This window comes from Callorhinus ursinus, unplaced genomic scaffold (genome assembly GCF_003265705.2).
Source record: "Callorhinus ursinus isolate GAN/ISIS: 27379988/994484 unplaced genomic scaffold, GSC_fseal_2.0 scaffold17, whole genome shotgun sequence".
Taxonomy (NCBI): domain Eukaryota; kingdom Metazoa; phylum Chordata; class Mammalia; order Carnivora; family Otariidae; genus Callorhinus; species Callorhinus ursinus.
In genome coordinates, this window is record NW_027397079.1 from 28,804,804 (window position 1) to 28,832,305 (window position 27,502).

General features: G+C 35.9%; 1 protein-coding gene across 8 annotated transcripts in view; it reads left to right on the forward strand.

Annotated features, from left to right (window-relative positions):
• WRN (WRN RecQ like helicase) overlaps window positions 1–27,502 on the forward strand; it is a 147,975-nt gene that overhangs the window by 98,415 nt on the left and 22,058 nt on the right. For 7 of the 8 annotated variants that reach the window (XM_073902423.1, XM_073902425.1, XM_025886086.2 and 4 more), the window contains 10 exons: window positions 1,879–1,980; window positions 2,266–2,358; window positions 7,670–7,811; window positions 15,480–15,656; window positions 15,734–15,828; window positions 17,127–17,178; window positions 17,938–18,014; window positions 22,319–22,394; window positions 22,624–22,736; window positions 24,810–24,924. In XM_073902423.1, coding sequence (XP_073758524.1) covers window positions 1,879–1,980; window positions 2,266–2,358; window positions 7,670–7,811; window positions 15,480–15,656; window positions 15,734–15,828; window positions 17,127–17,178; window positions 17,938–18,014; window positions 22,319–22,394; window positions 22,624–22,736; window positions 24,810–24,924 — 1,042 coding nt within the window. The remainder of the gene's footprint in view (window positions 1–1,878; window positions 1,981–2,265; window positions 2,359–7,669; window positions 7,812–15,479; window positions 15,657–15,733; window positions 15,829–17,126; window positions 17,179–17,937; window positions 18,015–22,318; window positions 22,395–22,623; window positions 22,737–24,809; window positions 24,925–27,502) is intronic. The other variant, XM_073902424.1, reaches the window with a different exon arrangement.

Here is a 27,502-nt window from a genome sequence, read left to right on the forward strand (position 1 = left end):
TTTTATTATGTGAAATATTGTACTTTAGTAGTCCCAAAAGTAGAATAAATATTTACTAGATTGGCTTTTAGAGACTTGTAATTTTATTTTTTCAGATTTGTTACTGACAATGATAATGAGAACATTAGTTAAATGTAGGTCATCTGAACCAAATACAAGGGAGGCTATAGTACTTCCAAGTGTAGATGTTTGTTTTCTTTGTTCTTTCTGAGGAGGAGGTGAGCTAAACAAACAAAGCAAAAAAAGAACTACAGTTGATCCTTGAACAACATGAGGGTTAGGAGTGCTGACTCCCCCACACAGTCAGAAATCTACATATAACCTTTAACTCTTCCAAAACTTAACTACTAATAGCCTACTGTTGACTGGAAGCCTTATGGATAACATAAACAGTAGATTAGCACTTATTTCATATGTTATATCTATTACATACTGTATTCTTACCATAAATAATAAGCTAGAGAAAAGAAAATGCTATTTTAAAAAATCATAAGAAAAAATACATTTACAGTACTGTACTGTATTTATAAAAAAAATTCACATGTAAGTGGACCAGTGAAGTTTAAACTTGTGTTGCTTAATGGTGAACTATAATTTTTAGGCCATTGGCTAGGAAGAATGAGATCAGGAGGAGCTAGAGTCGACAGTTGGAAGAGACTTTTAGGTGAATTATATGGAAAGTCATGGTGGTTGGTGGTGTCAGATCATAAGGTTTTTGAATAAGGAGTCATTTGTGTGTTCAGACTTCCCAGAAGTCACTTAACTGGATTCCCTGTTGGTGTCATCTTTGAGAATTGTACAGAGGTATTTTTATCAGTCAGAAGTTTGAATAGTCAAAGGTAAGGATCCATTTTAATGAGGATCAATATTATCAATTAGATCTTATATGCAAACATTGTTTTCTTTTGAAATATCTGAAATCTACTCAACTCAGACTTCTGTTTATTCTTGAAAGAATTCTTGGAAAGACGTGCACAGCTATTGGGAGATTATCGTCATCTTCTGATGTCTGATATTCATGGAATTTCTTCACAGTAGACTAGAATTAACTTTTTAAAAACAAACAAGCATGTTAGTGCTAACAGTTTTAAATAAATTCAGTATTATGGAAAAAATCAGTTATAATTGTTTGAAGGAAGAAATTAATTCTGATGTTTCATTGGTATCCCATAATAGAATATAGTACAAAGGGATAGTTTTAGGGGCATGAGAAATCCTCTGAAGAGCAAATAGGGATGAAGGCTCATATTTGGATTATGATCCTCTTTCAGTTTGTTTTTAGTTTCTCAGATAAAATAACCTTTTACTGGGAAAATGTAAAAATTCATATATAGTGGAAAGATTGCCAAAAAGCATGTAGCATATAAATCAAAATGAAAAACTTTAGGGTTTATAATTATTTTTTATTTTATTATTTTTATTTTTATTTATTTGACAGAGAGAGAGACAGCGAGAGAGGGAACACAAGCAGGGGGAGTGGGAGAGGGAGAAGCAGGCTTCCCACAGAGCAGAGAGCCCAATGCGGGGCTTGGTCTCAAGACCCTGGGATCACGACCTGAGCTGAAGGCAGATGCTTAACGACTGAGCCACCCAGGTGTCCCTATAATAATTTTTTAAAGGCAGCTAAAAAATTGATGCTTGGACATAGGTACAGAATTCTTTCAAAAGTAATTTTCATAAAAGTCAGAAAAATGCTTGCCTCTTGTGGGGGCATTGACTGGAAAGGAACATGTAACTTTCTGGGATGGTAGAAAATTTTTTTTTATCTTGGTAGAGGTGTAGGAGCTTTATATTATGAAAAGTAAACAGTAATAAATGTAAAAGTAACAAAATCGCTAAAGCAATTTTATATATTCCTGTGATATTTGTAATTGACAGGCACCGCCTTAGTGAGATTCCCAATGAAAAGTTTCGATTATACAAATTACAGATGATGGCAAAGATGGAAAAATATCTTCATTCCGGAAGATGTAGGCGAAAGTATGTATTATTTGTTTTATATTAATTAATAACAGAGTTATGGATGGTGCTTTTTTAAGAAAAAGTCTTGCAAAATAATTAGAAGTACTTAGAAACAATATTTTGTTGGTGTTACGTATGTGCTGAATTTTTAAGGCGACTGTCCTTGTGCCTCAGTAAACTGAAGCCAGATAATGAGATCCCAGGTCAATCAATTAGTGATGATTTCACCTCATTATTTTCAGCAATGATTTTAACATATATGGTTTTGTTCTTTTATTTAATTTTAAATTTTCTCTTGGGTAGACTCATCTTGTCTCATTTTGAAGACAAACAACTACGAAAGGCCTCCGTGGGTATTATGGGAACTGAAAAATGCTGTGATAATTGCAGGTCCAGGTAAAGATTTTTTTTTTCTAGGTAGAGATTCTAAAAGTCTTTGTTTCTCTTCCTTTTCAAATATATGTATATTTTTTTAAGTAGGCTCCGTGCCCAATGTGTGGCTTGAACTCACAATCCTGAGATCAAGACCTGAGATCAAGAGTCAGATGCTCCACTGACTGAGCTACCCAGGCACCCCGCAAATAATTTTTAATTGAGCTTTTGTTGAATGATACGTATTGCAGTTTGAAAAAACAAAATATTTAAATAGAAGACAAAGCAGACAATATTAATTTGCTTTACAAATAGATAAACCAGTAAAATGGTGGACCTAAATCTAAATATATCAATATTTATCTTAAGTATAAATGGTCCAAAATCACCATTTAAAGGCAGACATTGTTAGAATTGGTTTTAAATATGCCCCAACTAGGAGCGCCTGGCTGGCTCAGTCAGAGGAGCATGCAACTCTTGATCTTGGGGTCATGAATTTTAGGCCATGTTAAGTATAGAGATTACTTAAAAATAAATAAATAAACTTAAAAAACATGACCCAACTATATGCTGTCTATAAGAAATCTACAAGTATAATTATAGGATAACAACTATATACCATGAAAACACTAATCAAAAGAAAGCTGGAGTTGTTATTTTAATATCGGACAGTGGAGACTTCTCCATAGTTCTCCAGACACACACACACACACACACACACACACACACACACACACACACACTTACACACACACTTACACAGATTGATTTTAAGGAATTGGCTGATGGCAGTTGGGGTTGGCAAGTCTGAAATTTGTAGGGCAAGCTGGCAGGCTGGAAAGTCAGGCAGGATTTCTGTGTTAATAGTCTTGAGTCACAATTCCTTGTTCTGCAGCAAACCTCAGTCTTTGCTCTTTAAGGCCTTCATTTGATTGGATGAGACTCACATTATCAGGTAGTCTACTTAAAGTCAACTGATTGGAAGTGGCAACCCATCTACAAAATATTTATAATAGCATCTAGATTAGTGTCTGACCAGACAACTGGGCACCATAGCCTAGCCAAGTTAACCATCATATCCAAGAACACATAATCCTAAATGTGTATATACTTAACAAAAGAACTGGCAGAATTAAAAGGAGAAATACAGAAATCCATAATTACAGTTGGCGACTTCAACATCTCTCAGTAATTAATAGAACTAGTAGAGGAAAATCAGTAAGAAAATAGAAATGAATAGGGCTGTTGACAAACTGGATCTAATTAACTTTTATAGAACACTCCATGCAACAATAGTGAAATAAACATTCTTTCCAGGTGCTGATGGAATGTTCACAAATGTAGATTATATTCTGGGCCATAAAACAAGCCTTAATACATTTAAAAGAATTCTGTTCTTATGGAGTGTGTTTTCTGACTATAAAGGAGTTAAGCTAGAAACCAATAATAGATATCAGGAAAGTCTCCAAACACTCGAAGATTAAATAGCACACTACTGAGTAACCCATGAGTCAAAGAAGAGGTCTCAAGGTCAACTGGAAAATATTTTGAACCAAATTAAATGAAAATCCAAAATGTATGGGAATGCAGCTAAGGCAATACTGCGAGGGAGATTTAGAGCGTTAAATACTTACAAAAGAAGAAAAGTTTCAAAGTTGTAATTAAGCTTCCACCTTAGGAAGCAAATAAGAACAAAGTAAGCTAAAAGGAAGCAGAAGGAAGGAAATAATAAGGATAAGAGCATAAATGAAATAGAAAACAGAAAAACAAAAGAGAAAAACCAAAGAACTCAAAAGCTCATTCTTTGAAAAGGTCAATAAAATTGGTAGAAATTTCTAACAAGAAAAAAAAAGGATACAGAGATTACCAATACCAGGAATGAAAGGAATTTCACTACAGGCCCAATAGACATTAAAAGAATCATAAGGAAACACTATGAATAACTCAGTGCATGTACATTCAGTAATTTAAAGGAAGCAGACCTAATTCCTTGATAACCTCAAACTAACAAAATTCACCCACAATGAAGTAGATAACTTGGATAGTTTGTATGACTTTAAAGAAATTAGATCTGTTAAAAACCTTTGGAAATAAAATTCCCTAGGCCAAATGGTTTAAATGGCAAATTTTACCAAACTTTTTAAAAGAAGAAATAATACCAATTTTACAGTGTGATCCCATTTATATGATATTCTCTCAAAAGTAAGACTATACTATAGGGATGAAGAAAAGATCAGTGGTAGCCAGAGGTTAGAGCAAGGTGGAGGGTGTGATTACAGAGGGCTAGCACAAGGGACTGTTTACTGTGATGGATTTGTTGTGTGTCCTGATTGTGATGGTAGCTGATTGTGGTGGTTGGATGAATCTGTGCTTATGAATCAATAGGTCTGTTTAAATTCATAAAACTTTACATATGCACAGATACACAGTCAATTTAACTGCATATTAATTGAAAAAATAAAAACAAATGATATAACTAGTTGAGTTAGCCATATATATGTAGGCATGGTAGCTGTGTTACTATTAGACAAAAAAATAATTACTAGGGATGAAGACGATCTCTGGCTACAAAAAGTTACTTCTCCAAGAGGACAGAATTGTTCTATGCACCTCGAGGAAACCCCAAAACCCTACAAATGTATAAAGCACAAACTGACAGAACAGATGGAAGAAACCAACAAATCCACCATTAAAGTAGGAGAGTTTGATATAATTTTTGGTTATTGGTAGGTTAAGCAATCCAAAAATGAGTAAGCTGTAGAAAATTTGGTCAACATAGTAACAAGTTTGATTTATCACACACTTGCTATTTAGAACCCTATACTCAGCATTTAGAACAATGTATCTTAAACATTTTCACTTCATGATCCCCAAAGCTAATGATAATACCCATATAGCACACTAGGCTATATACTATTCCAGTCCAGGTTCTGTCCAGAACCGTGATTAACTATACAGCACCCCTACAATCCATTTACAGGACACTGGCTGGGAAGCACTGAATTAGAGACTACACTTCTCAAACATACATGAAACATTGATAAAAATTTGACCCTGTGTTAGAGCAGGGGTTGGCAAACTATGGCTTGTAGACCAAATCCACTTTGCTGCCTGTTTTTGTGGATGAAGTTTTCTTGGAATACAGCATACGCTTTTGTTTGTATATTGTCTGTGGCTGTTTTTGCAGAGTTGAATGCCCAGTAGCTGCGACACAGAGACACAAAACCTAAACTATTTACTATCTGGCCCTTTATAAAAAAGTTTTCTGGACCTTATACTAGACTGTAGCGTTGTCTCAAAAGTTCTCAATGTATTGGTATTAAGCACACCACTTTTTCTGATCAGAATGAAATTGAATTAGAAGGAAATAAGAGGATAAACAAAGAAAATTCTCATTCGCTTGGGAATTAAAAATAACACTTTTTAAAAAATTTATTTTTTTTTATGTAGTGGTCCTAGATTCATTGTTTGTGTATAACACCCAGTGCTCCATTCCGTACATGCCCTCTTTAATACCCATCACCAGACTAACCCATCCCCCCACCCCCTCCCCTCTAGAACCCTCAGTTTGTTTCTCAGAGTCCATAGTCTCTCATGGTTTGTCTCCCTCTACAATACCCCCCCTTCATTTTTCCCTTCATACTATCTTTTTTTTTTTAAACATATATTATTTGTTTCAGAGGTACAGGTCTGTGTTTCAACAGTCTTACACAATTCACAGTGCTCACCATAGCACATAGCCTCCCCAATGTCCATCACCCAGCCACCCCATCCCTCCCACCCCCCCCACCACTCCAGCAACCCTCAGTTTGTTTCCTGAGATCAAGAATTCCTTATATCAGTGAGATCATATGATACATGTCTTTCTCTGATTGACTTATTTTACTCAGCATAATACCCTCTAGTTCCATCCACGTCATTGCAAGTGGCAAGATTTTTTTTTTTGATAGCTGCATAATATTCCATCGTATATATATACACCACATCTTCTTTAACCATTCATTTGTTGATGGACATCTTGGCTCTTTCCATAGTTTGGCGATTGTGGACATTGCTGCTATAAACATTGGGGTGCATGTCCCCCTTCAGATCACTACATTTGTATCTTTGGGGTAAATACCCAGTAGTGCAATTACTGGGTCATACGGTAGCTCTATTTTAACTTTTTGAGGAACCTCCATACTGTTTTCCAGAGTGGCTGCACCAGCTTGCCTTCCCACCAACAGTGTAGGAGGGTTCCCCTTTCTCCACATCCCTGCCAACATCTGTCGTTTCCTGACTTGTTAATTTTAGCCATTCTGACGGGTGTGAGGTGGTATCTCATTGAGGTTTTGATTTGGATTTCCCTGATGCTGAGCGATGTTGAGCACTTTTTCATGTGTCTGTTGGCATTTGGATGTCCTTTCAATTACTCATAAATCAAAGAGAATCAGACTGGAAATTAAAACATTTTTAAAACTTTAGTAATGATTACAATAATATACATTAAAACTTGGGAGATCAGAGGTGGTACTTCGTGAGAATCTGATAGCTTTAAATATTCATACTAGAAAAGAAAATTAATGAGCTAAGTATCCTATAAAGAAGTTAGAATAGGAGGAAAAACCTAAATGTAATCTTTCCTCCCCAAACATGTCATATCTGGAATATTGACTGTATTCTTACTGCTATTTCAAAGCTATTTGTTATAAAGAAAGTAATGGAATTAGGTAGTTGAAATGTACTAGTTGATTTTCTCTAAGGAGTCCTTTTGTTCTCAACCAGCTTTAAAGAATTCTTATTTGTATTAATGATAATTCCAAATCTACCTGAAGGATGGCTTAGGAATGTAACTTCCAAGTGGACTTAAATGAGGTGCAGTTTATCTTTGTGTCATATTTTACAGTCATCAGAGTTTAAGCTAATAATTTATTGCATAGGAGATTTGGTTTTTAAGTTACTTTTTTTTGCAACCACCTTTTTCTCCCATTACAACCTAACCCAAAAATCCAGTATTTATATAATCAGTCGAGTGGAGCTTTTCAAGGTATACTTCTGCATTCTGCTTGCCCGAATCTCCCTACTCTTCTGTTTATGGTCCGAGGTACCTCCTGTGAAATTTGGGTTCCAGGGTACTAGGGTTGAGAACCATCAACATAACATACAAAGCTATATTATGGTTTATATTTCATGTTTTTCGTACTTCACATGGTCTTGGCTGTAATGAACTTTGTTAACTTATGAAGCAGTTGGCATATTTGAGATTTTTTTTTTAACTTGGTTAATTATTACACGAAGTCTTTTTATTTCTAAAGGTATATGCCTAAGCTAAGCTTTCTATCATATTATTACTTAGATTGGATACTTGCTCTTCCATTGATGACTCAGATGATACATCACAGGACTTTGGTCCACAAGCCTTCAAGCTATTATCTGCTGTGAAAATCTTAGGAGAAAGGTTTGGAATTGGGCTTCCGATTTTATTTCTCCAAGGATCTGTAAGTATACCTGTGAATCACCTTCTTACACTCCTGTTCTTCTTACACTCCTGTTACACTTTTCTTCATAAGTTTGTTGTCTTAGTATTACAGCTTTGGCTTTAGATGAGTTATTGGAAAATCAGAGAGCCATATTAAGTTCCAATTAAATTGCACTGCATTCGTTACTTTTGACAAAACCTACATGTTACCACATATACTGCTGTTTTCATATTTCAAGTTGATGTTCAGCTCTGCACCTCATTCTGGAAGCATTGTATTAGCTTATTAGGTTACAGTTGGATAAATCCCTAAACTGGTCTTTCTTAGGATAATCAAGAACAGTTAGCTTTCGTTGCATCAGGAGATAAGTAGAACAAAATTGTCTCTTTTGGTGCCCTGGAAAGTAGTAAATTCTTTGAGCAAAACTTTAATTCAGTGATTATTTGTAAATGTCTAAGTTCAGTAACAATATTTGGCAGTATAGTTTTCTATACTTCTTTTCTGTTTCTTATCATCTTATCGTATTTAAAATTCCAAGGTTTTTGTTTTGTTTTTCGCTTTACCATTGAATAAATAGTGATAGCCAATTCAGCTACTTTTTTTTTTTTAGTGATTAGCATTCCAGAATTATGCTAACATTTGCAAGTACACTTTGAGTAAGTCATGACCCTTACAGTCTATAGTCCTTTTATTCATATGATTTTATTCCTGGTTTAGAAGTCTGTAAAGGAGAGCCAAGTATTATGCATTGCTATTAGTTGAATAAACCAAAGTGGGAGGTAGAATCCTTCACAAATATGTATATTTATTAAAAATATACTTAAAAGTAGAGATTAATATTCTCACTTTATATGTAGAATTTAAAAAATAATTTGGTAAGCATTTATTTGTTAAATACTTGAATGCTTCATGTAAATATTTTCTGAGTTTTTATCTTGTTTAGAAAGGGACATGTTAAGTTACTTGTGAAATATTTTTAATGAAGTATTGAAAACATGTTAACTTTTCAGGTAGTGATGTTTTTAGATTCTGAATGGAGTTTAAAATAGTGTGCATTTTTATTTTTTGGGTTTTTTTCCCCCAGCCCCGCTATAATTTTGTTTTTAAATCACCAGTTTGATTAGAAATTTAATAGTGTTGCCACTATTAATTAATTATTAAGTAGTGTTCCAAGTTAAGGAACTTGGTTTTAGCTGCTGAGTGGTGCTATCTTTTTTTTTTTTTTTTTTTGGCTAGTATCTTTTTTAAGGGATAGATTTAAGTTTAATCGAGAGCTATGAAAATTTCTTCTGTCTCTATCATCTTCAAAACCTGTGCATCCCAATTGCATGTGTAATTTATAAAAATTATCCTTGTTTTAATTTGGTATAAGCCAGCAGTATCCAGTATCAACAAATAAGTGTAAGTGGGCTCCTACACAACTTGAACTGGCCACAAGAGGGATCAGATTTCACCTATTATTTGAAAACCAAGTCAGACCGCTTATACTGACAGTCCCTTCTGGGAGTCTTCAAATTAAGAAGTTTATTCTTTGTGAAATTTTATACTACCCTTGCTAGATAAGGGTGTAAAACTTTTCAAAAAGTACCACTTAACAGAAATTTGTAGGCATTAACTACAGGGAAAATAAGATAATTTCTTTCCCCTTCCATTTCAGTGATCCTGGTATCTGTTGGGATATTGTTTTAAAAATTATAATTGTGATTCCTTTAGGAATTTAGTAAATCGTCCACCTTAACTAATTTAGGGAAAATTGATATCTTTGTAGATAATTTTGATCTGTAAGATGATAAATATATTAAACTGAAAACAGTTTTAAAGAGATAATATTTGTACATATATATAAGAAATATAATTTAAGCAGCATGTGATTCTCCTTTCTTATATAAGATTTTTCTAATAGTATAAATAGTTATGCGGCCCATCCAGGTACTTGTGAATGGAGTTTAAAATTTTGTTTTTAAATAGCACAAGTTTAGTTAGAAATTAAATAGTAGAAATGTTGCCTAAGAAACTTTGGTTTAGCTGTCTAAGTAGCTCACCACATAAATATTTTTAAACACCCTGTATGAATGAGTGGTAAGGTATGCAATTATCATTTTCTGGATTAGAAAACAGAAACACGGTACTTAATTTGCATAACCAGGACGTTAAGGGAAACCTCATTCCTGATCATATTATCAAAGTGTTAAGTCTTGTCATGGCTCCAGAATTAGGTAATACTTTTGATAAAAGATGCTTTGACTATGGGCAGACTAGAAAACTACTGGTGGTTTTAATCACCCTTTATAATTTTCCAAGTACTGAACAGGAGAGGGTTATCCCTTTAATTTTCTGGATAAGTTATTTTGTCTGATTGAAATATATTCAAAGAGATAATTATTTTTTTTAATCTTTTGATTTTATTTTGCACTTAGAATAAAGCCCCAGAAGTGACTTTGTTAAGCCCTGAAGGGGTGGCTGTGAGCTTCTTTGGCTTGTAGGAAAGAGGCAAAAGAAAAGAAGTTAAAATGTAAACAGAAACTGTGGGCTTGTTTCACACTTTAAGAACATAGATATTTAAAACTTGAGAGTTGGGACGCCTGGGTGGCTCAGTCGTTAAGCGTCTGCTTTTGGCCCAGGTCATGATCCCAGGGTCCTGGGATCGAGCCCCACGTCGGGCTCCCTGCTCAGCGGGAAGCCTGCTTCTCCCTCTCCCACTCCTCCTGCTTGTGTTCCCTCTCTCACTATGTATGTCTGTCTCTCAAATAAATAAATAAAATTTGAAAAATAAATAAAACTTGAGAGTTAGAGCTCATACCAATTTTTTCCACTAGTTATTAAACATCTTTTGTGTGTGTGTGTGTGTGTGTGTAAGGCACTATGTTTTGTGGGGAATCCAAAGCCTGACTTAGATGAAACTCATCCTCTAGTATGGAAGGTGTTACTTGGGATGAAATAGTATAGTGTAGCATTGAAAGAGGTAAAGTACATAGGAATAAATAAAAGTTCTGGAGAGAGTACTTGTTAATAGCCAGGAAATTAGAGAAATCTTTGTGATTCTGTCAGTGTCACTGGAACTTTCTTTTTTGTGGGAGACACAGTAGATTTTGGCATTCAGAGATGGAATGAGGGAAGAAAGGTAGAGGGGAGTGTTGCATTCCTAGCAGAAAGAATTACCACACAAAACAATTCTGATTTTTAGAGAAGTTACTTCAGACAAGTGGCAGATTTATTTGTTTTCTCTATTAGATAGAGGTTCAGAGATTTTGCTTTTATCAGAAAGTGATACTTTGGGTCGTGGGTTCTAGCCAGTCTGCTCTCTTTATTTTAACACTTATCCATCAGTTAGTAGGTTTCCATATTCCTTGATATGCCAGTTTGGTGCTCCTTATTTTCCCAACCTGATTTTTAAAAGAAAAGAATGAGATAATTTCCCTTTTTGAGTGTGTCCCATGGAGGCGTAGACTCCTAGAGCAAAAAGACTATTTATCTCTATCACTTTATTTGACAGTGGTTGATACTGAATCCCTGAAAGTTGGAGGACCTGCCTAGGTCATACTACTTTGTGCCAGAATCAGGATAAGCAAGCAGCTTTCCTGACTACTGGTCTAATGCCCTTTGTTTTCATTATGCTGTTCACGTGCAGTTTTACATTTTTATTTTTAGATTGAATGATCTGGAGATACTAGAATGAATGAGATTGGTAAGGAGTGGGTCTGTAACATGTGCCTTCCTTAAAATCAATGCCCAAATCCCTGTATTCTCTACAGCAGCTTTCTGGGCATGGTGATTGCCATGGAAACAACACAGTATAAATTTATTCACACAGTATACAGTATTTGCAATTATTGATCATGAGGGGAAGGACAATTACTCCCTGCTGATTAGAAAAAAATCTCATTGCTTCATACTAGTAAATGCATTCATTCACTTCAGGTTTTGTGGGGTTTGTTTGTTTGTTTTTTTCTTATGAAAGGAAAGGCTAGAAGAATAATTTTAGTGTTGAGATTGCTAATAAGTACCAGTTAGGCAATTCAATACCTTTGGTGTTACTAGTTTGCAAGCAATAGAATCTCCTACTACAAGGGTAAGCCCCCAGTAGATGTAGAGTACCATTACCAGTGTTACAGGGAAATCTGACTAGATACTAAGTAGTGGTTTTTCTTTTATTTTTTTAAAGATTTATTTATTTATTAGAGAGAGAGTACACACATGCATGTGCTTATGTGGGAGGGAGGGGCAGAGGGAGAGAGAGAGAGAGAGAGAGAATCTTAAGTAGGCTCTACACCCACCACCAAGGCTCAATCTCATGACCCTGAGTTCATGACCTGAGCAGAAATCAAGGGTCAACACTTAACCGACTGAGCCACCTAGGTGCCCCTGTAATGTTTTTTCTTTTAGATTAGGGAATTCAGGTTGAGTTAAAGGATCAACTGTTAACTAATAAAAAGAAAGTTAGTGTTACTGAGCCAGGCTCTGTCTTGGTTACTCAATCTTCACAACATCCCCAAGAGATAGAAACTGTTGTTAATACTTGTGTAACAGCTGAGGAAATAGAAGCCCAGGTAAGTTAAGTAACTTGCCCAGTCAAAAAGGTAGTAAGTACCAGAGCTGTGACTTGAATCCAGGTAGTCTAACTGTACTAACTACAAACAATGTGTATGTGTGTATATATATATGTATATGTATATGTGGGATATGTATATGTAGTATCTATGTTGTATATGTATGTGTTGCATATGTATATTTGTGTGTGTATTCGCATGATATAGTAATAAAAAATTAGAACTAGTACTCTGGAGGCCTGTGTTCTACTCCTAGCTCTAGGACCTTAGGCTACCACTTAACATCTTTGAGCCTCTGATTCTTTGTTAGCAATATGAGTGAAAAATAACCATGTAGATCAAAGAGCTCCAATGTTCTTCTAGCTCTGAAATTCTCTGGTGTTTGATTTTAAGCATTCTTTTCAAGTCAACCCAAAGTCAGTTGGCTAGGTAGGGATTGTTAACAAGGAAAAAGGTACCGTGTTGTACCTGGGTATTTCTATTTCTCTAAATCTTGTTCTAATAAAATTTTGGTAAATATAATCACCATGATACTAAAGCTCATTACTTAGCCATTTTAATAAAAATAATTCTATTTCTATTTTTATTTTTAAGATAAATAGAATGTATGTTATAGACTGTTAACTAACCTATCAGAAGCCTATATGTTAAACTCAGTTTCTAGGCACTGAAGTATCTCTGCTGGGAATTTGTTCCACTTTAATCTAAAGGCAGCATAAGTTTCCTTTGTGTGAGGGATCGGCTTTATTTAGGCTCTTTCCCTTTTTTTTGTTTGTTTGTTTTAGGATTTTATTTATTTATTTGACAGAAAGAAAAGAGAGAAAGAGGGCAAGCACAAGTAGGGGGAGTGGGAGAGGGAAAACAGTCTCCCCACTGAGCAGGGAGCCTGAAGCGGGCCTCAATCCCAGGACCCTGGGATCATGACCAGACATCCCAAGGCTCTTTCACTTTTATTCACGTTTCAACGTTCCAAAATGATAAATACATTCGTAATAGAGAACCCTCTAGTGCTTGAGTTATGTCTGTTGAGTTATGTCTGCTGGAACTCATCCTATGAATTGTTTTGATTTTGATCCCTGGATTTTTATATGCATTGATTATTTTTTTATTATGTTGGTTAATCACCATACATTACATTATTAGTTTTTGATGTAGTGTTCCATGATTCATTATTTGTGTATAACACCCAGTGCTCCATTCAATACGTGCCCTCTTTAATACCCATCACCAGGCTAACCCATCCCCCCACCCCCCTCCCCTCTAGAACCCTCAGTTTGTTTTTCAGAGTCCATAGTCTCTCATGGTTCATCTCCCCCTTGATTTCCCCCCCTTCATTCTTCCCCTCCTGTTATCTTCTTCTTTTTCTTTTTTTTAACATATAATGTATTACTTGTTTCAGAGGTACAGGTCTATGATTCAACAGTCTTGCACAATTCACAGCGCTGACCATAGCACATACCCTCCCCAATGTCTATCACCCAGCCACCCCATCCCTCCCACCCCCCACCACTCCAGCAACACTCAGTTTGTTTCCTGAGATTAAAAATTCCTCATATCAGTGAGGTCATACGATACATGTCTTTCTCTAATTGACTTATTTTGCTCAGCATAACACTCTCCAGTTCCATCCATGTCATTGCAAATGGCAAGATTTTATTCCTTTTGATGGCTGCATAATATTGCATTGTATATATATTATATGCATTGATTATTAAACCTTCATGGAATATAGGTGAAATGTAAAAATGTTGACTGATGGGCTGTGGCTGTTTCAAAAATTTTAGATTGCATTTTATATTTAAAGTTTTAGAATACAATAACCTCTTGACATATTCAAGGGATGAATGTTTTTGAAATATAAGTGTAACCTAAAATACAGAATTTATATTTGCTCATAATCACTCCAGACAGTTTAAACAGAAAGCCATTTATTACTGGGCATTAAAAAACTTACAGACTGTACTGTAAAATAGTCAGTCATGAGACCTGCTGCCTCTTCTGTGACAAGAAGCTATCTGTCAGTTTGGGAAGCTGCTGCTACAGCACCAGACCCCACAGTGCACTGAACAGGGAGCTGTAACAAGCAGGGAGGTTCCCCTTCTGCTTGCTCCGGTAACCACCCTGCACTTGCTATAATCTGTATCCAAAAAGTGGATGCCTTCTGATACTTTGGAAGCTAGTAGTTGTATGCTGGGTTCTTGGCTAACACTTTCTCATAAGAAGCAGACACCTCCACAATCATTGCAAACCTGCAAGAATAGCTACAGAGTAGTCTTACCTCGTTTCCTGCTTAGAGATGTCATGTAAAAATGCCTCTTAAATCATACCCAGAACCTGAGCTGAAAGGGATTTTGAGAAACAGTATTTGTAACTTCGCAGATTCTACAGTAAAAGAAGTTACAGTGGGGGAAGGTTCGCATGACCCTTGAATGACCATCTGCTGTATTCACCACAAATACATTAGACAGGAGCAACTTTCCATAAAGCCTTATGTTCATAGAATACTATAGACATTTAAAGGTAGTACTTAAATGTGTAGGGTAAGTGAAGGAGGTGGTTAGAGGGCACAGTGAATGGAAAAGTACTTTACAGAGAGTGAAGGTGGGGGGAGTCCTCTCTATCAGAGGGCAAGAGAGTTGCACGTGACAGACTAGCTCCCCCAGCATTGCCAGAATGTGATGGCCTGGCAGAGCCTCCCACTGGAATCCTCCCTTCACTTAGGAAAAAAAAAAAAATCTCAAAAACTGCATCTGTATAGCATACACTTGCTTTTCCTAGAATATCTCCGTAAAGCAGCTAAATCAGAAATGGTTAAGGACAGTAATGTATGTTAATAAAAGGTCTAAATAGCCTAGGTTAACTATTCCAAACCTATCCAACATTAGGCATTGGAAAATGCATGTGGATTATATGTGAAATTACCTGCCATTATTTCACACAGGAAAGGAACACTATTTTGGTCATATATTTATTTATATGACTTAAGTACTCAGAACAAGCAGGATGGGCATAAATTTTGTAGGTATTTAAAGCTGAAATTTAGTGTTAAATCCAAAAAAAGGAACAGACAGTTCTATTTTACTTATCCTGTTTAACTAAAGAAAGCATTATTAGATACTGATTTTCTTCCTAATTTCAGAATTCCCAGCGACTTGCCGATCAGTATCGCAGACACAGTTTATTTGGCAGTGGCAAGGATCAAACGGAGAGTTGGTGGAAAGCTTTGTCCCACCAGCTCATGGCTGAGGGATTCTTGGTAGAAGTTCCTGTTCCTGGGAAACACAAATTTGCAAGGATTTGCACTCTTACAGAAAAGGTAAGCAGTGTAGATGCCTACCTGTTTGATTTAATTTTTCTCACTATGTATTAAAAGATTCTTCTTGTGTTCAATAGGGCAGATGTTGGCTTCATGAAACCAGTACAGAGTTTCCTAAGAAACTTATCCTTCAAACTAATGAATTGTGTCCGAGGGTGTTTCTTCTACCAAGGTTCATTTTCCAGTTTTGTTTATTTTTTTAACTTCTGGTTTTTTGTTGTTGAAATGTCAAATATACCAATTCACAGGCACCACAAAGACAAAATGAGTAAAGATTGCTTTGCATATCTCTTTTAGCTAATTTGAAGATGGGAATTGGTGGGTGAAAGAAAAATCATAGAACATTTTCTTGATTGATAGGAAGTAGTTCAGTATAGTATTTAGAAAGCTACTTTACCATTGATTAAAGAAGCAGCACTGGGATCAATGTTGAAGAATCCGTATATCATATTTCCTTCTTATGTGTAGAAGGTGGGAGGGGAATACACTTGTTGCCTTCTTTTTCATACCTTACCTGTTATCGATCATTTATGTTTTTTTTTCCTTTTTTAAAAAATTGAGATATAATTGACATATAACATTGTGTAAGTTTGAAGTGTACAACATGTCGGTGTGATAGATTTATGTATTGTAATATGATTACTACAGTGGCTTAGCTAATACCTTTATCATGTCACATAATTATCATTTCTGTGTTGAGAACAGCCTAGTCTCTTCACAACCTTGAAGTTTATAATACAGTATTGTTGACGGTAATCCCTATAATTGTGCATTAGGTTATCAGTTTTTCTTTTAAACTTAAAAAACTCTAAAGATCTTTAAACTTTATTTTTTTACATTTTATTTATTTATTTAAAGATTTTATTTATTTATTTGACAGGGAAAGAGACAGCAAGAGAGGGAAGACAAGCAGGGGGAGTGGGAGAGGGAGAAGCAGGCCTCGCGCTGAGCAGGGAGCCTGATGCGGGGCTCGATCCCAGGACCCTGGGACCATGACCTGAGCCGAAGGCAGACGCTTAACAACTGAGCCACCCAGGCACCCCAAGCTTTAAACTTTAAAGAGTTTAAAAAGCACTTTCCAGAGCTTGTTCTAAAAAAAAAAATTTAATTTAAAAAAATCTCAGTTTTGGGGTGCCTGAGGTGCTCAGTCAAACGTCTGCCTTCAGCTCAGGTCATGATCCCAGGGTCCTGAGATCGAGTCCCACATCGGGCTCCCTGCTCAGTGGGGAGCCTGCTTCTCCCTCTGCCACTCCCTTTGCTTGTGTTCCCTCTCACTGTCTCTCAATGTCAAATAAATAAAATCTTTAAAAGTAAATAAATAAATAAATCTCAGTTTTAAAACAGTAATAGAACCTCATCTGTGTTTCTGAGAGTGGATGCGTGATATTAGATAATTAGATAATTACATTTTAGCATTTGAGATAATTTAATTTTATTATTTTTTAGTTCTAAAACTGTACCACCTGGCAGTGAACAGCATTCCTCTAATCAAGTACCAACTGAATTAACCACGGAGACGAAGGTTGGTTTGTCAAAGAGGTGGTTCTTATTGATTCCTTTTTTTATTGAATGAAATGCCATGTGTAACAAAATATAAACTTTGGAAAGAGTAGTGATGTGAACAGAATAAAATATGCAGTATGTGATTTCTGGGGCTAATAAGACAGTTAAAAATATTTGAGAAAGTAACTCATTTTAATTTTTTTAAAGCCTATTTTATAACTCATTTGGCCTGGAGTTTTTTTTATACATTATGATACAGATAATTGATAGAAAAAATAAGCATGACTCCTAAACGTTCTCATTAAAGCTGTACGCACACTCACACACATGTACGCATACCTTCTAGCTTTGGTTCTGGATCTTAGATAACAATTACAGATTAAAGACCCACAGGCAGACTTCAGCTAATTGGAACACTGGAGTAATAGGAAAATGTGCTGAATTAAATTTTTTGGTAGAGTTTTTCTGTTTTATTAAAGTATGCAGAATTTAACTGAATCACTTTATACCTTTGGCATCTGCTGTGCCTCAAATAATTATTTTGATCAGATATTCTCTATAGATTTGGAAGAAATAGGACATGACATTTCTAACTGCCTTTAGAATCCTAGAAGTTAATAATCCAAGAGCTATTTTCAGGTGATGACTTTTATTTGATGACTTGGTTAATCAGAGGAAAAATTGTGATCGTGAGATTTTTGTATCTTATTTTTTTTTTTTGTATTTGAAAGTTTTTGAAACTTCTGATTTTTTATAATGGACCTTATATGTTTAAAAGCAGCCTAACTTGGAGAAGATGTACTCTTATAAAGGATCTGATAAAATTTCTTCTGGGAGAAACGTTCCTAAAGAAAGGTACAGAGTTTGAAATGTTTATTTTCTGTGTTTACTGTATCAACACCTTTTTTCTTTCTTTCCTAAAGAGAAAGATCTATCAGATGTTGGGCTATTTCATTGGCAGAAGGAAGTTAAAGTTAAAACATCAGCCTCCAGTATTATAATTATTAAAGAAGACCTATAAAATGCTAGTATTAATGTTAATTTAATAGCTAATACTTCTCGGGTATTATTGTTTGCCAAGCTGTATGCTGAATGCTAAGTATTTTATTTGTAATATCTCATTTAATTGTTACAACAATCTGAGTTAGCTACTATTATTTATTCCCATTTTCAAGTTGAAGTTAAGAAGTTAACTAACATATGGCAGAGCTGACTTTCAAATCTATATTCATCGACCTCTAGCATCTAAACACTCATTACATATGTATAAAATATGTATTCCAAGGCCATATAAAATATATTTTATGGCAGCATAAAATGGTAGATATTAGAGTTGGTAGAAATAGCAAAGGTACCTATTGTACTTTGGAGCTTAATATTTGACTTGCAGACTTAATGAAAGTGTGGAGAATGTACAGAATTACAGAAGGTCTAAAGATGGAGAATTTGAAAAACTTGTCAGGATGTATATACAGATTATTGAATGGACTTTGTTTATATACATATCAGGTGAATGTAAGTTAATGTGGGGCTCTGATACTGTTACTTTCTAGTGGATTTCTCACTTAGATAATACTATTTTGGATCTGACAGAAACATTTACCATAATAGCAGTCTCTCACTCAAAACAATTTCTTTTTGTTTGGATATGGGGTAATTAATTACAGTGTATAAACAAAAGGGTTAAGGAGTATATAAAACAAGATATCCGTTCAGTATGCTGCAGCATTTCTTCATTTAAACATTTATTGTGTTTTTGCTGAACATCTTTGTGCCAGGTATTACTCTAGGCAGTGGGATTTGGTGGGGAAAAATAGAGATATAGTCACTGGCCCTCCCAGGGTTTATACTCTAGTGGGATATACAGGTAGGGGAACATAAAATTACAATCCAGGGTTGTAGCACTTTGGAAACACACTTTGGAAATGACACTTGAGGGTTAGGTAGAAGTTCAGTGACGTGAGGGAAGTTCTCTGAGCAGAGGAATGGTCCACATATTAAAACCTGAAAGCAAGAGAGGGTGTGATATGATCAAGGAACTCAACAGTCCTAGCAATTACCTGGTAGAGGGAAGCAGGGGGGATGGTGAAAATTTAAGACTGAGAATTAAATAGGGTCCAGAATATCCAGTTCCTGTCAAGCCCTCAACTTGATCATAAAGGCATTTGAGTTGGGCGCTAAGGAAGGATTTTCAGTAGGACAGTGACATCAAATTTGTGATTGAGAACAGAGGTTGACATTTCCATCAAGGATCAGACAGTAAATAATTTAGGCTCTGAAGGCTATGTGGTCCTGTCTAACTTTGCTCTTGTAGCCTTAAAGCAGCCATAGTTGATATGTAAAGAAATGAGTGTGGCTGTGTTCCAATAAAACTTTATTTATGGACCCTGAAATTTGAATTTCATATAATTTTCACATGTCACAAAATGTTCTTTTAATTTTTTTTTAACTGTTTAAAAATGTAAGAAACCATCCTTAGCTTACAAGCCTTACCAGAACAGACAGGTTTGCCCTGTGCACCCTACTGTGCCAACCCTTGGTCGGTGACTCTGGCTGTGGAGGGAATGGAAGCGGGGAGGATCAGAGTGTGGAGGCACAAATAAGGAGGCTATTGCAGTAGCATTCACAAGAGAAGGTGGGAACTTAGACGAGGGAAGTGGCAGTGGGCATGGAAGGAAACAGAACTGTAAGATACTTAGAAGCTAGGATTGTTAGGACTCAGTGATTGAAAAGACAGGTGGGCTAAGGAAAGTGGAGAACTTGAACACGACACAGGTTTGTGTCTGATTGCAGGTTCCCTTCACTGGCAACTTAAGAGGAACACAGGTTTGAGAGGTTGGCTATTTAGGGGTTGAGGAGTTTAGTGATAGACATACCGGGGTTGACATACCTGTGGAGTCACCCAGAAATTACTTTTAATATATGGGCTTAGTGTGTAGGAGTGAGAAAGATGCTTACACATCAGTAACTCTTATTTTGAAGTTCATCTGAATTTTCATTAAAATAATTCATGTACATGGTTTTAAAAGTCAGTTGGTACTTAATGGCATATAACAAAACAAGCCAGTTCACAACCTTCCCAAACCCACTTTGCTCTGTTCTGTAGAAGTGGTCATCCTCAAATCTTTATCAGCTGGGCTCACTGATATTTGCGTCCATGTTTTTAAGGAGGGGAGGGGCAGAAGAAGGGGGAGAGAGAGAATCTCAAGCAGACTTCCCGCTGAGCACGGAGCCTGTCCTGGGGCTCGATCTCATGACCCTGAGATCATGACCTGAGCCAAAATCAAGAGTCAGACGCTTAACAGACTGAGCCACCCAGGTGGCCCTGCCTCCATATTTCTAAGTGACATGCTTAGATTACTATTTTTGGACCTATCAGTTTTAGAAGTTTTTTTGTTGACCTATAATGGTAGATTAGGGCTTATCTCCCATATGCCCTTCCCCCATTTCCCTTCCTTCAGTTCCCCCCCTTGACCAAAACAGAATTATATTTCAAGTTTTGGTCATATTCACAATTTGTCTTTACGTTATTATACTTAACACAAATATTGTATACTACTAAGCCAAACTGTGGCTATGGCCACCACTACTTTAATTTTCCTTGATGTTAGTAATTGTCTTTTTTGTTTTCTTAGCTTGGTTTTTAGCATTCTTATTACTCATTTTTCTTTTCTCTTGTTTTCAATTTCTTTTTGTTTGTTTACTCTCTTGGATTCCTTGGCTTTATATTCCCTTCCATCTAGTAAGATTTTAATTTTAGTTATTGAAATCTTAATTTCTAAGAACTATTTCTTGTTCCATTTCTTCTTTCTTTAACATAGCAATCTTTTCTTGTTTCATGGGTAGAACATCTCCACTTTTTTTTTTCAAAAGATTTATTTATTTATTAGAGAGCATGAGGCAGGGAGGGGCAGAGGGAGAGGGAGAGAGAAACTCTAGCAGAGTGCAGAGCCCGATGCAGGGCTTGATCCCACGACCCTGAGTTCACAACCTGAGCCAAAACCAAGAGTTGGACATTTAACCGACCGTGTCACCCAGGCGCCCCCAACATCTCCACTTTTTGATGATACTCATTATAGTTATTTTGGACTTTTCTTCTGTGCACTTGTAATAGCATTCATTGGCAAAACATTTATTATTAAATGTTTTCCATGTATATTTCTGCTTCAGGGCTGTATTACCCATATTTTGCCAGTATATATGATAATAAAATTTATTTGTGAAATAACTTAAAATACCATTCTGCAAGCAGTACATTAGTATAAAGACTTTTATAAATACCAAGATATTTTAAAACAAATTTATAATGATCTTGAGTAACCTGATATTACTAATTCTTTGGAGTTATTTTTTCTCAGGTTTAAATCTCCTTATTTTAGTGATAGGATTTGATAATTGTGAAAATCTTCTTTTACACTATAGATTTTGAATTCTTGCAGCAGAGAAATTTATAAACCTTTCTTAACTATCAAACATGTTCCCCCCTTTCCTTACCAACAGAGGGCTTTATTTAAATTTGGCATCTCTTATATGGGCCACTCCATACAATTTCATTTTTATATCTTTTCATCTTTATAATTAATTTATCAATGAGAAATGCTTGTTGTAGAAATTGGTTTTCTGTCTAGTTTGCTGCCTAGCACCTTCCATGTTGTTTGCTAATTGCATGTTTTTTAATCTTTCTTTTGTGGAGTCAAAAGAGAAATTATTCCCTTTGGCTTATTTTTGTTTGATTTTGAAGAAAATTGTGACCAGTTTGATTAATCTCATGCTAATGTTCCTCAACAACCAAAAATTAGTGATGTCACAGTAAAGATTCATAGATTGTATCTTTCTTGGTCAAAAAAAGTTGTCTTCAGTTACAGATAAGGAGTATTTCAGAGAATTTGGTTGAGGACAAGGACGGGGCAAATGCTGTTTTTAAGTGTACTAAATTTTGATGAATTCAAATTAGTTTTAACTTTACCATTATAATGAATGCATTTGATTGAAATTGTTTAAAATCTAGGCTGTATTATAAATCACAGTTATTTTACTGGTATTATGAAGAGTTAATGTTACTAGTGACTTGGAACAATATTCTCATTTTGGGGGTGATATAAAAAGTGAACTTGGAGAAAGAAAAACCTTTATTATTTATTTTCTTTTAAATATTTTAGCATCACGGTGCATTCACCAGGAAAATCTTACAAGTCCTCAGAACCTGTTATTTCAGCTCAAGAGCAGGAGGCTCAGGTATGGCTTTTGTGAAAAGGCAGAATTTGAAAGGATTATATGCATGCTTAAAATTTTGTTGCCAGTATTTTAAAAATTTTTCTTTAGCTATGAGTCTGAGGTACAGTTAATTTTTCATCCTAAGGGAAAATGTAATAGCTGAAGCTCTAAAAATGAAGGACTGGATTTTTCTAAGTACATTAAAAAAAAACCAAACAAACGTTGAGTTGTTTCTTTGTTCTTTGTTCAGACTATGTTATATGGCAAGTTGGTTGAAGCCAGGCAGAAACATGCCAATAAAATGGATGTCCCTCCAGCTCTTCTGGCAACAAATAAAATACTGTTGGATATGGCCAGAATGAGGTAAGCTGTCTGTCTGTATATGTTCTAACTTATTTTCTTCTAACGTAATAGATTTGTAACGTAGATTGTTCAGTGACAGTACGACTTGGGGTCCAGGTGCCCTGTCTGTGAGGTGACTCCTCAGTCTCCCATGCTACTGCCCACCATCTCTCCATTGAGCTGCAGTCCCGCATCTCCACATGAACGGAAACCAGGTGTTTGCAGCCACCACATGCAGTATATATAAAATCTAACTCATTATCCACAAACCCTCCATGCATGCATTTAGTGCAACTACCAAAACTCTTCTTTCTGAATTTCTTATTTTTGTCAATTCATACCTTCATGTTCTCAGTGACACATGTTTAAACCCCCTGGTGTTATTTTCACTCCTCTAACATGGATCCCCGTCTTACTCTTACTTAAATAGTTTTGAGACTTTTCATTTCAGTGTTTCTTACGTGTCTGTATATGCCGTCCTCTCTCTTTTTTGTGACACCCTGTTAGTTCAGACCATTGCTCCTGGACTATTGTCAAAGCCTCTTAACTAGTTAATCTTTCTTTCATCTCTCCATCTCTGTTTCATCTGATACATGAGACCAAATCAGTCTTTCTTTCTCGTGTCGTACTTCTGCTTAACTAGTTCCCCACTGTCTTAACTTCTTTAGCTTATAATTTAGGGCCCTCCATTTATGGACTTAAACATACTTTTACATCCATGTCACAGAATTTTGAGTGGTTTATCTGACCATTTGTTGAAGACCCCCTTTCAAATTCCATGTGTTTATTTACAGTGTTGCTTCTGCCTTGTAGTTTCCTTGATTCCCCAAAACTCCTGCTAGGAAATCCTTCAAGATCTGCCTTTATTAATTTATCCATGAAGTCTTTCATGCTCTTAGCAGCAAAGTAATTCCTCTCTCTGGAATTCATAAAGGACTTTAAAATGTAAATTTAGAAGATGCTTTATGACACTTCTCACATAATGCTTTAGTTATTTTTTGTTATTATTGGTATACATGTGTTATATATTCCAGATTTTAAACTCTGTGAATAAAGATACTGTTTTCCTCATCATTTTGTGTCTTCCAAAGCACCTGGCACAATGCCTAATAAGCATGAGGTGGTCAATAAATATTTAGAAGAAATTATTTCCAAAGAACAGTTGTTTGAGGGACGCCTGGGTGGCTCAGTGGGTTAAGCATCTGCCTTCAGCTCAGGTCATGATCCCATGAGTCCTGTATTGGTCTCTTTGCTCAGTGGGGAGCCTGTTTCTCCCTTTGCCTGCCACTCCCCCTGCTTATGCTCTCTCTCTCTGATAAATAAAAGTAAATAAATAAATAAAATCTTTCAAAAAAATTTCTGTCTTTAAAAAAAAGGAACAGTTGTTTGATAATTGTATTTTTTATATTTTCTTTTAAAAAATTATATTTGTCACTAAATTTCATCCAAAAGATATTACTTTAGTGTAGAAATTTTAATAATATAGTGCTTATATTTTAAAATAATTATTAAAAGTAAATATTCAAAAACCACATTTTAGTATTTAGTGAAGAGAATTTAAAGGAAAAGGAGTAATAATTAGATTGGCAGATTTTTAGAAAGTAGACATCATACAGTCTCTTGGATAATGGACGCAATAAGAAATACTGAGTTAAAAGCCTAAAGTAGTTAGCAAGTTTATTATTATAGGTAAATACTTTGTAAGTAATGAATTAGATTTTCTTTTGAGTTTCTTAGCCTGTTGGTTGTCCTCAGAACCTCATAGTTTTTTTATATCTATAAAAATAATGGTGATAAGTTCAGTAATAGAGTAGAACATTAGCCTGTTTCTTCATGCTAATGGCCTGTTTACCAGTTAGTACTGTGTTTTTGTGGTGATAATGATGGTGGTGTTTTTATTCATAAATTGCTAAAATAATAAATCTTTAAATGGTAGAAAGCAAAGAGAGACATCATTACTTGTATTACACATTATTTTTGGTTGTTGGAAAGTGTATGTTTATTGAGTGTTAATATGAAGCTAAACATCAGCTATGTTGCTGGAGTGATAATGTTTTAATGGTTTCTTGACTTTTTAATTTTTTTAAATGACAGACCTACTACATTTGAAAATGTGAAAAGGATCGATGGTGTGTCTGAAGGCAAAGCTAATATGTTGACCTCTCTGTTGGAAGTCATCAAACATTTCTGTCAAATAAATAGCATTCAGGTAAAATACTGTGGTTTGCAGGAACTGTGAGAGAATAAACATTTTCTGATGATTTCAAAACACCTTTCAAAAGCAACATTTTCTCCCTTTACAGTTGACCCTTGAACAATGTGAGAGGTTAGGGGCGCTGACCCCCACATGGTCAAAAATCCATGTATAACTTTTGACTCCCCCAAAACCTAACTACTAATAGCCTACTGTTGACTGGAAGCCTTACTGAGAACACATACAGTTGATTAACACATATTTTGTATGTTATATGTTTTATTTACTGTATTCTTTTCTTTTTAAAGATTTTATTTATTTACTTAGAGAGAAAGAAAGAGAGAGAGCACAAACGGGGGTGGGGGGAAGGGCAAAAGGAGGGGGAGAAGCAGACTCCTTACTCAACAGGGAGCCTGATGTGGGGCTCCATCCCAGAACCCTGAGATCATGACCTGAGCCAAAGGCAGATCTTAACTGACTGAGCCACCCAGGTGCCCCTGTATACTATATTCTTAGAATAAAGTAAGCTAGAGAAGAGAAGATGTTAAGAAAATCATAAGGGAAGGATGCCTGGGTGGCTCAGTTGGTTGAGTGTCCAACTCTTATTTCAGCTCCGGTCATGATCTCAGGGTCATGAGATCAAACTCTGAGTTGGGCTCCATGCTCAGCCAGGAATCTGCTTGAGAATCTCTCTCTCCCTCTCCCTCTGCCCCTCTCCCCCTCTTATACGTACTCTCTCTCTCAAATAAATAAATAAATCTTAAAAAAAAATCATAAGGAGTTGATGAAGGGGAGGTGGGTGGGGGGTTGGGCTAGATGGGTCATGGCTATTAAGGAGGGCACTTTTGTGATGAGCACTGGGTGTTGTATGTAAGTGATGAATCACTAAGTTCTGTCCCTGAAACCAATATTACACTATATGTTAACTAACTGGAATTTAAATAAAAACTTGAAACAAAGCAAATCAAAGTCATAAGGAAGAGAAAATACATTTATAGCACTGTACTGTAGTTACTGAAAAAAAATCTGCATATAAGTGGACCTGGCCAGTTCAAACTGTTTTGTTCAAGGGTCGACTGTATTTTCATTTCCACACCGCACACTTAGAAGATCGATTCAGGTTGCTCCTATAGTAAATCACCTACAAAAAGATGTTAATTACCTAATTTTTAAGATGATACTTAAGTAGTTGTCCAGGTTGCTCGTATCTTTCTGTTGAGCGATTTTGCTTTTAAATTTGAAAAAGTACTATGTTTTAGGTTGATAGATTATTTTACTTTCAAATGGAGATAGAAATTAGAGCTGCAAAGTTATCCTTGCTATCAGTTGGCACAGAGCCCAGCCACTTTCTTTTTTGTATTATTTATTTTATTCCCTAATTACCCTCTCCTTCCAGTCGTGCTGTCTTTTGATATTAAGTAGAATACGTGTTCTTCTCTTTAGTCTTAATAGCGTTTTCTTCCTATCCTTTTATTACTCCTTGCTCCACTATAAATGGCTATTTCCAGAAGGATCCTTTCGGTTTCTTTCTTTAAACTCCACATGCAGACTCTATTACTTTGTGTACTCCAGTATAGAAGGTGAGGCATTGTGAGGTGGTAGAAAGTCTACTGGACTCAGAATCAGGGAATCAGGAATTTAATTCCACCATAGTCTACCTGGAGAAGCCAAATGTTTTTTTGTGTGTGTGTGTTTTAAAGATTTTATTTATTTGAGAGAGGCTGGGGGGAGGGACAGAGAGAGAGGGAGAAGCAGACTCCCTGCTGAGCAGGGAGCTGGGGGGGGTGCTTAACCCCAGGACCCTGAGATCATGACCTGAGCTGAAGGCAGATGCTTAACTGACTGAACCACCCAGGCACCCCCCCCTTTTCTTTTTAAAGATTTTGTTTATTAGAGAGAGAGAATGAGGGGGGAGAGGGACAAGCAGACTCCCCACTGAGCAGGGAGCCTGACTCTAAATGTGTTCTTTAACTTCTTTGGGTTTCCATTTCCTCACCTATACAATGGAAAGGATACTTTCCTTCCCCATATTAAGGAAACAGTGGCTGAATTAGAAAGACAAAAGAGAGGGATGCCTGGGTGGCTGAGTCAGTTAAACATTTGACTCTTGATTTTGGCTCAGGTCATGATCTTGGCGTCCTGGGATCAAACCCCGCATTGGGTTCTGCACTCAGCAGGGTGTCTGCTTGGGATTCTCTCTCTTCCTTCCTTTTGCCCCTTCCCCTGCTCACACACACTCTGTCTCTCAAATAAATAATTCTTTTTTAAAAAAGAAAGATAAAAGACAAGGGGTGGGTATAAAAAGTTGGAAGAGTTAAAAATATGGAAGGCAGTATTAAGAGGTTGTTTTCACTTCTAAGAATCTCCTGTAAACTTTGGACAGGCACATTTGGATCCCACTTTAAAAATCTGATACGTCTTGTCACAGAATAGTTAGTTGTGTTTGGGGAGTAGATTTGCATTATCCTTCTCTGTGACCTTGGTTTTATGTATACATGTGTGCATATGGAAATATAAATGGTTACTTTGGAATGCAAATTCATTAATTTATAGTGAGAAATGTGAGTGGGAAGTTTCACCTGACCCAACCAGT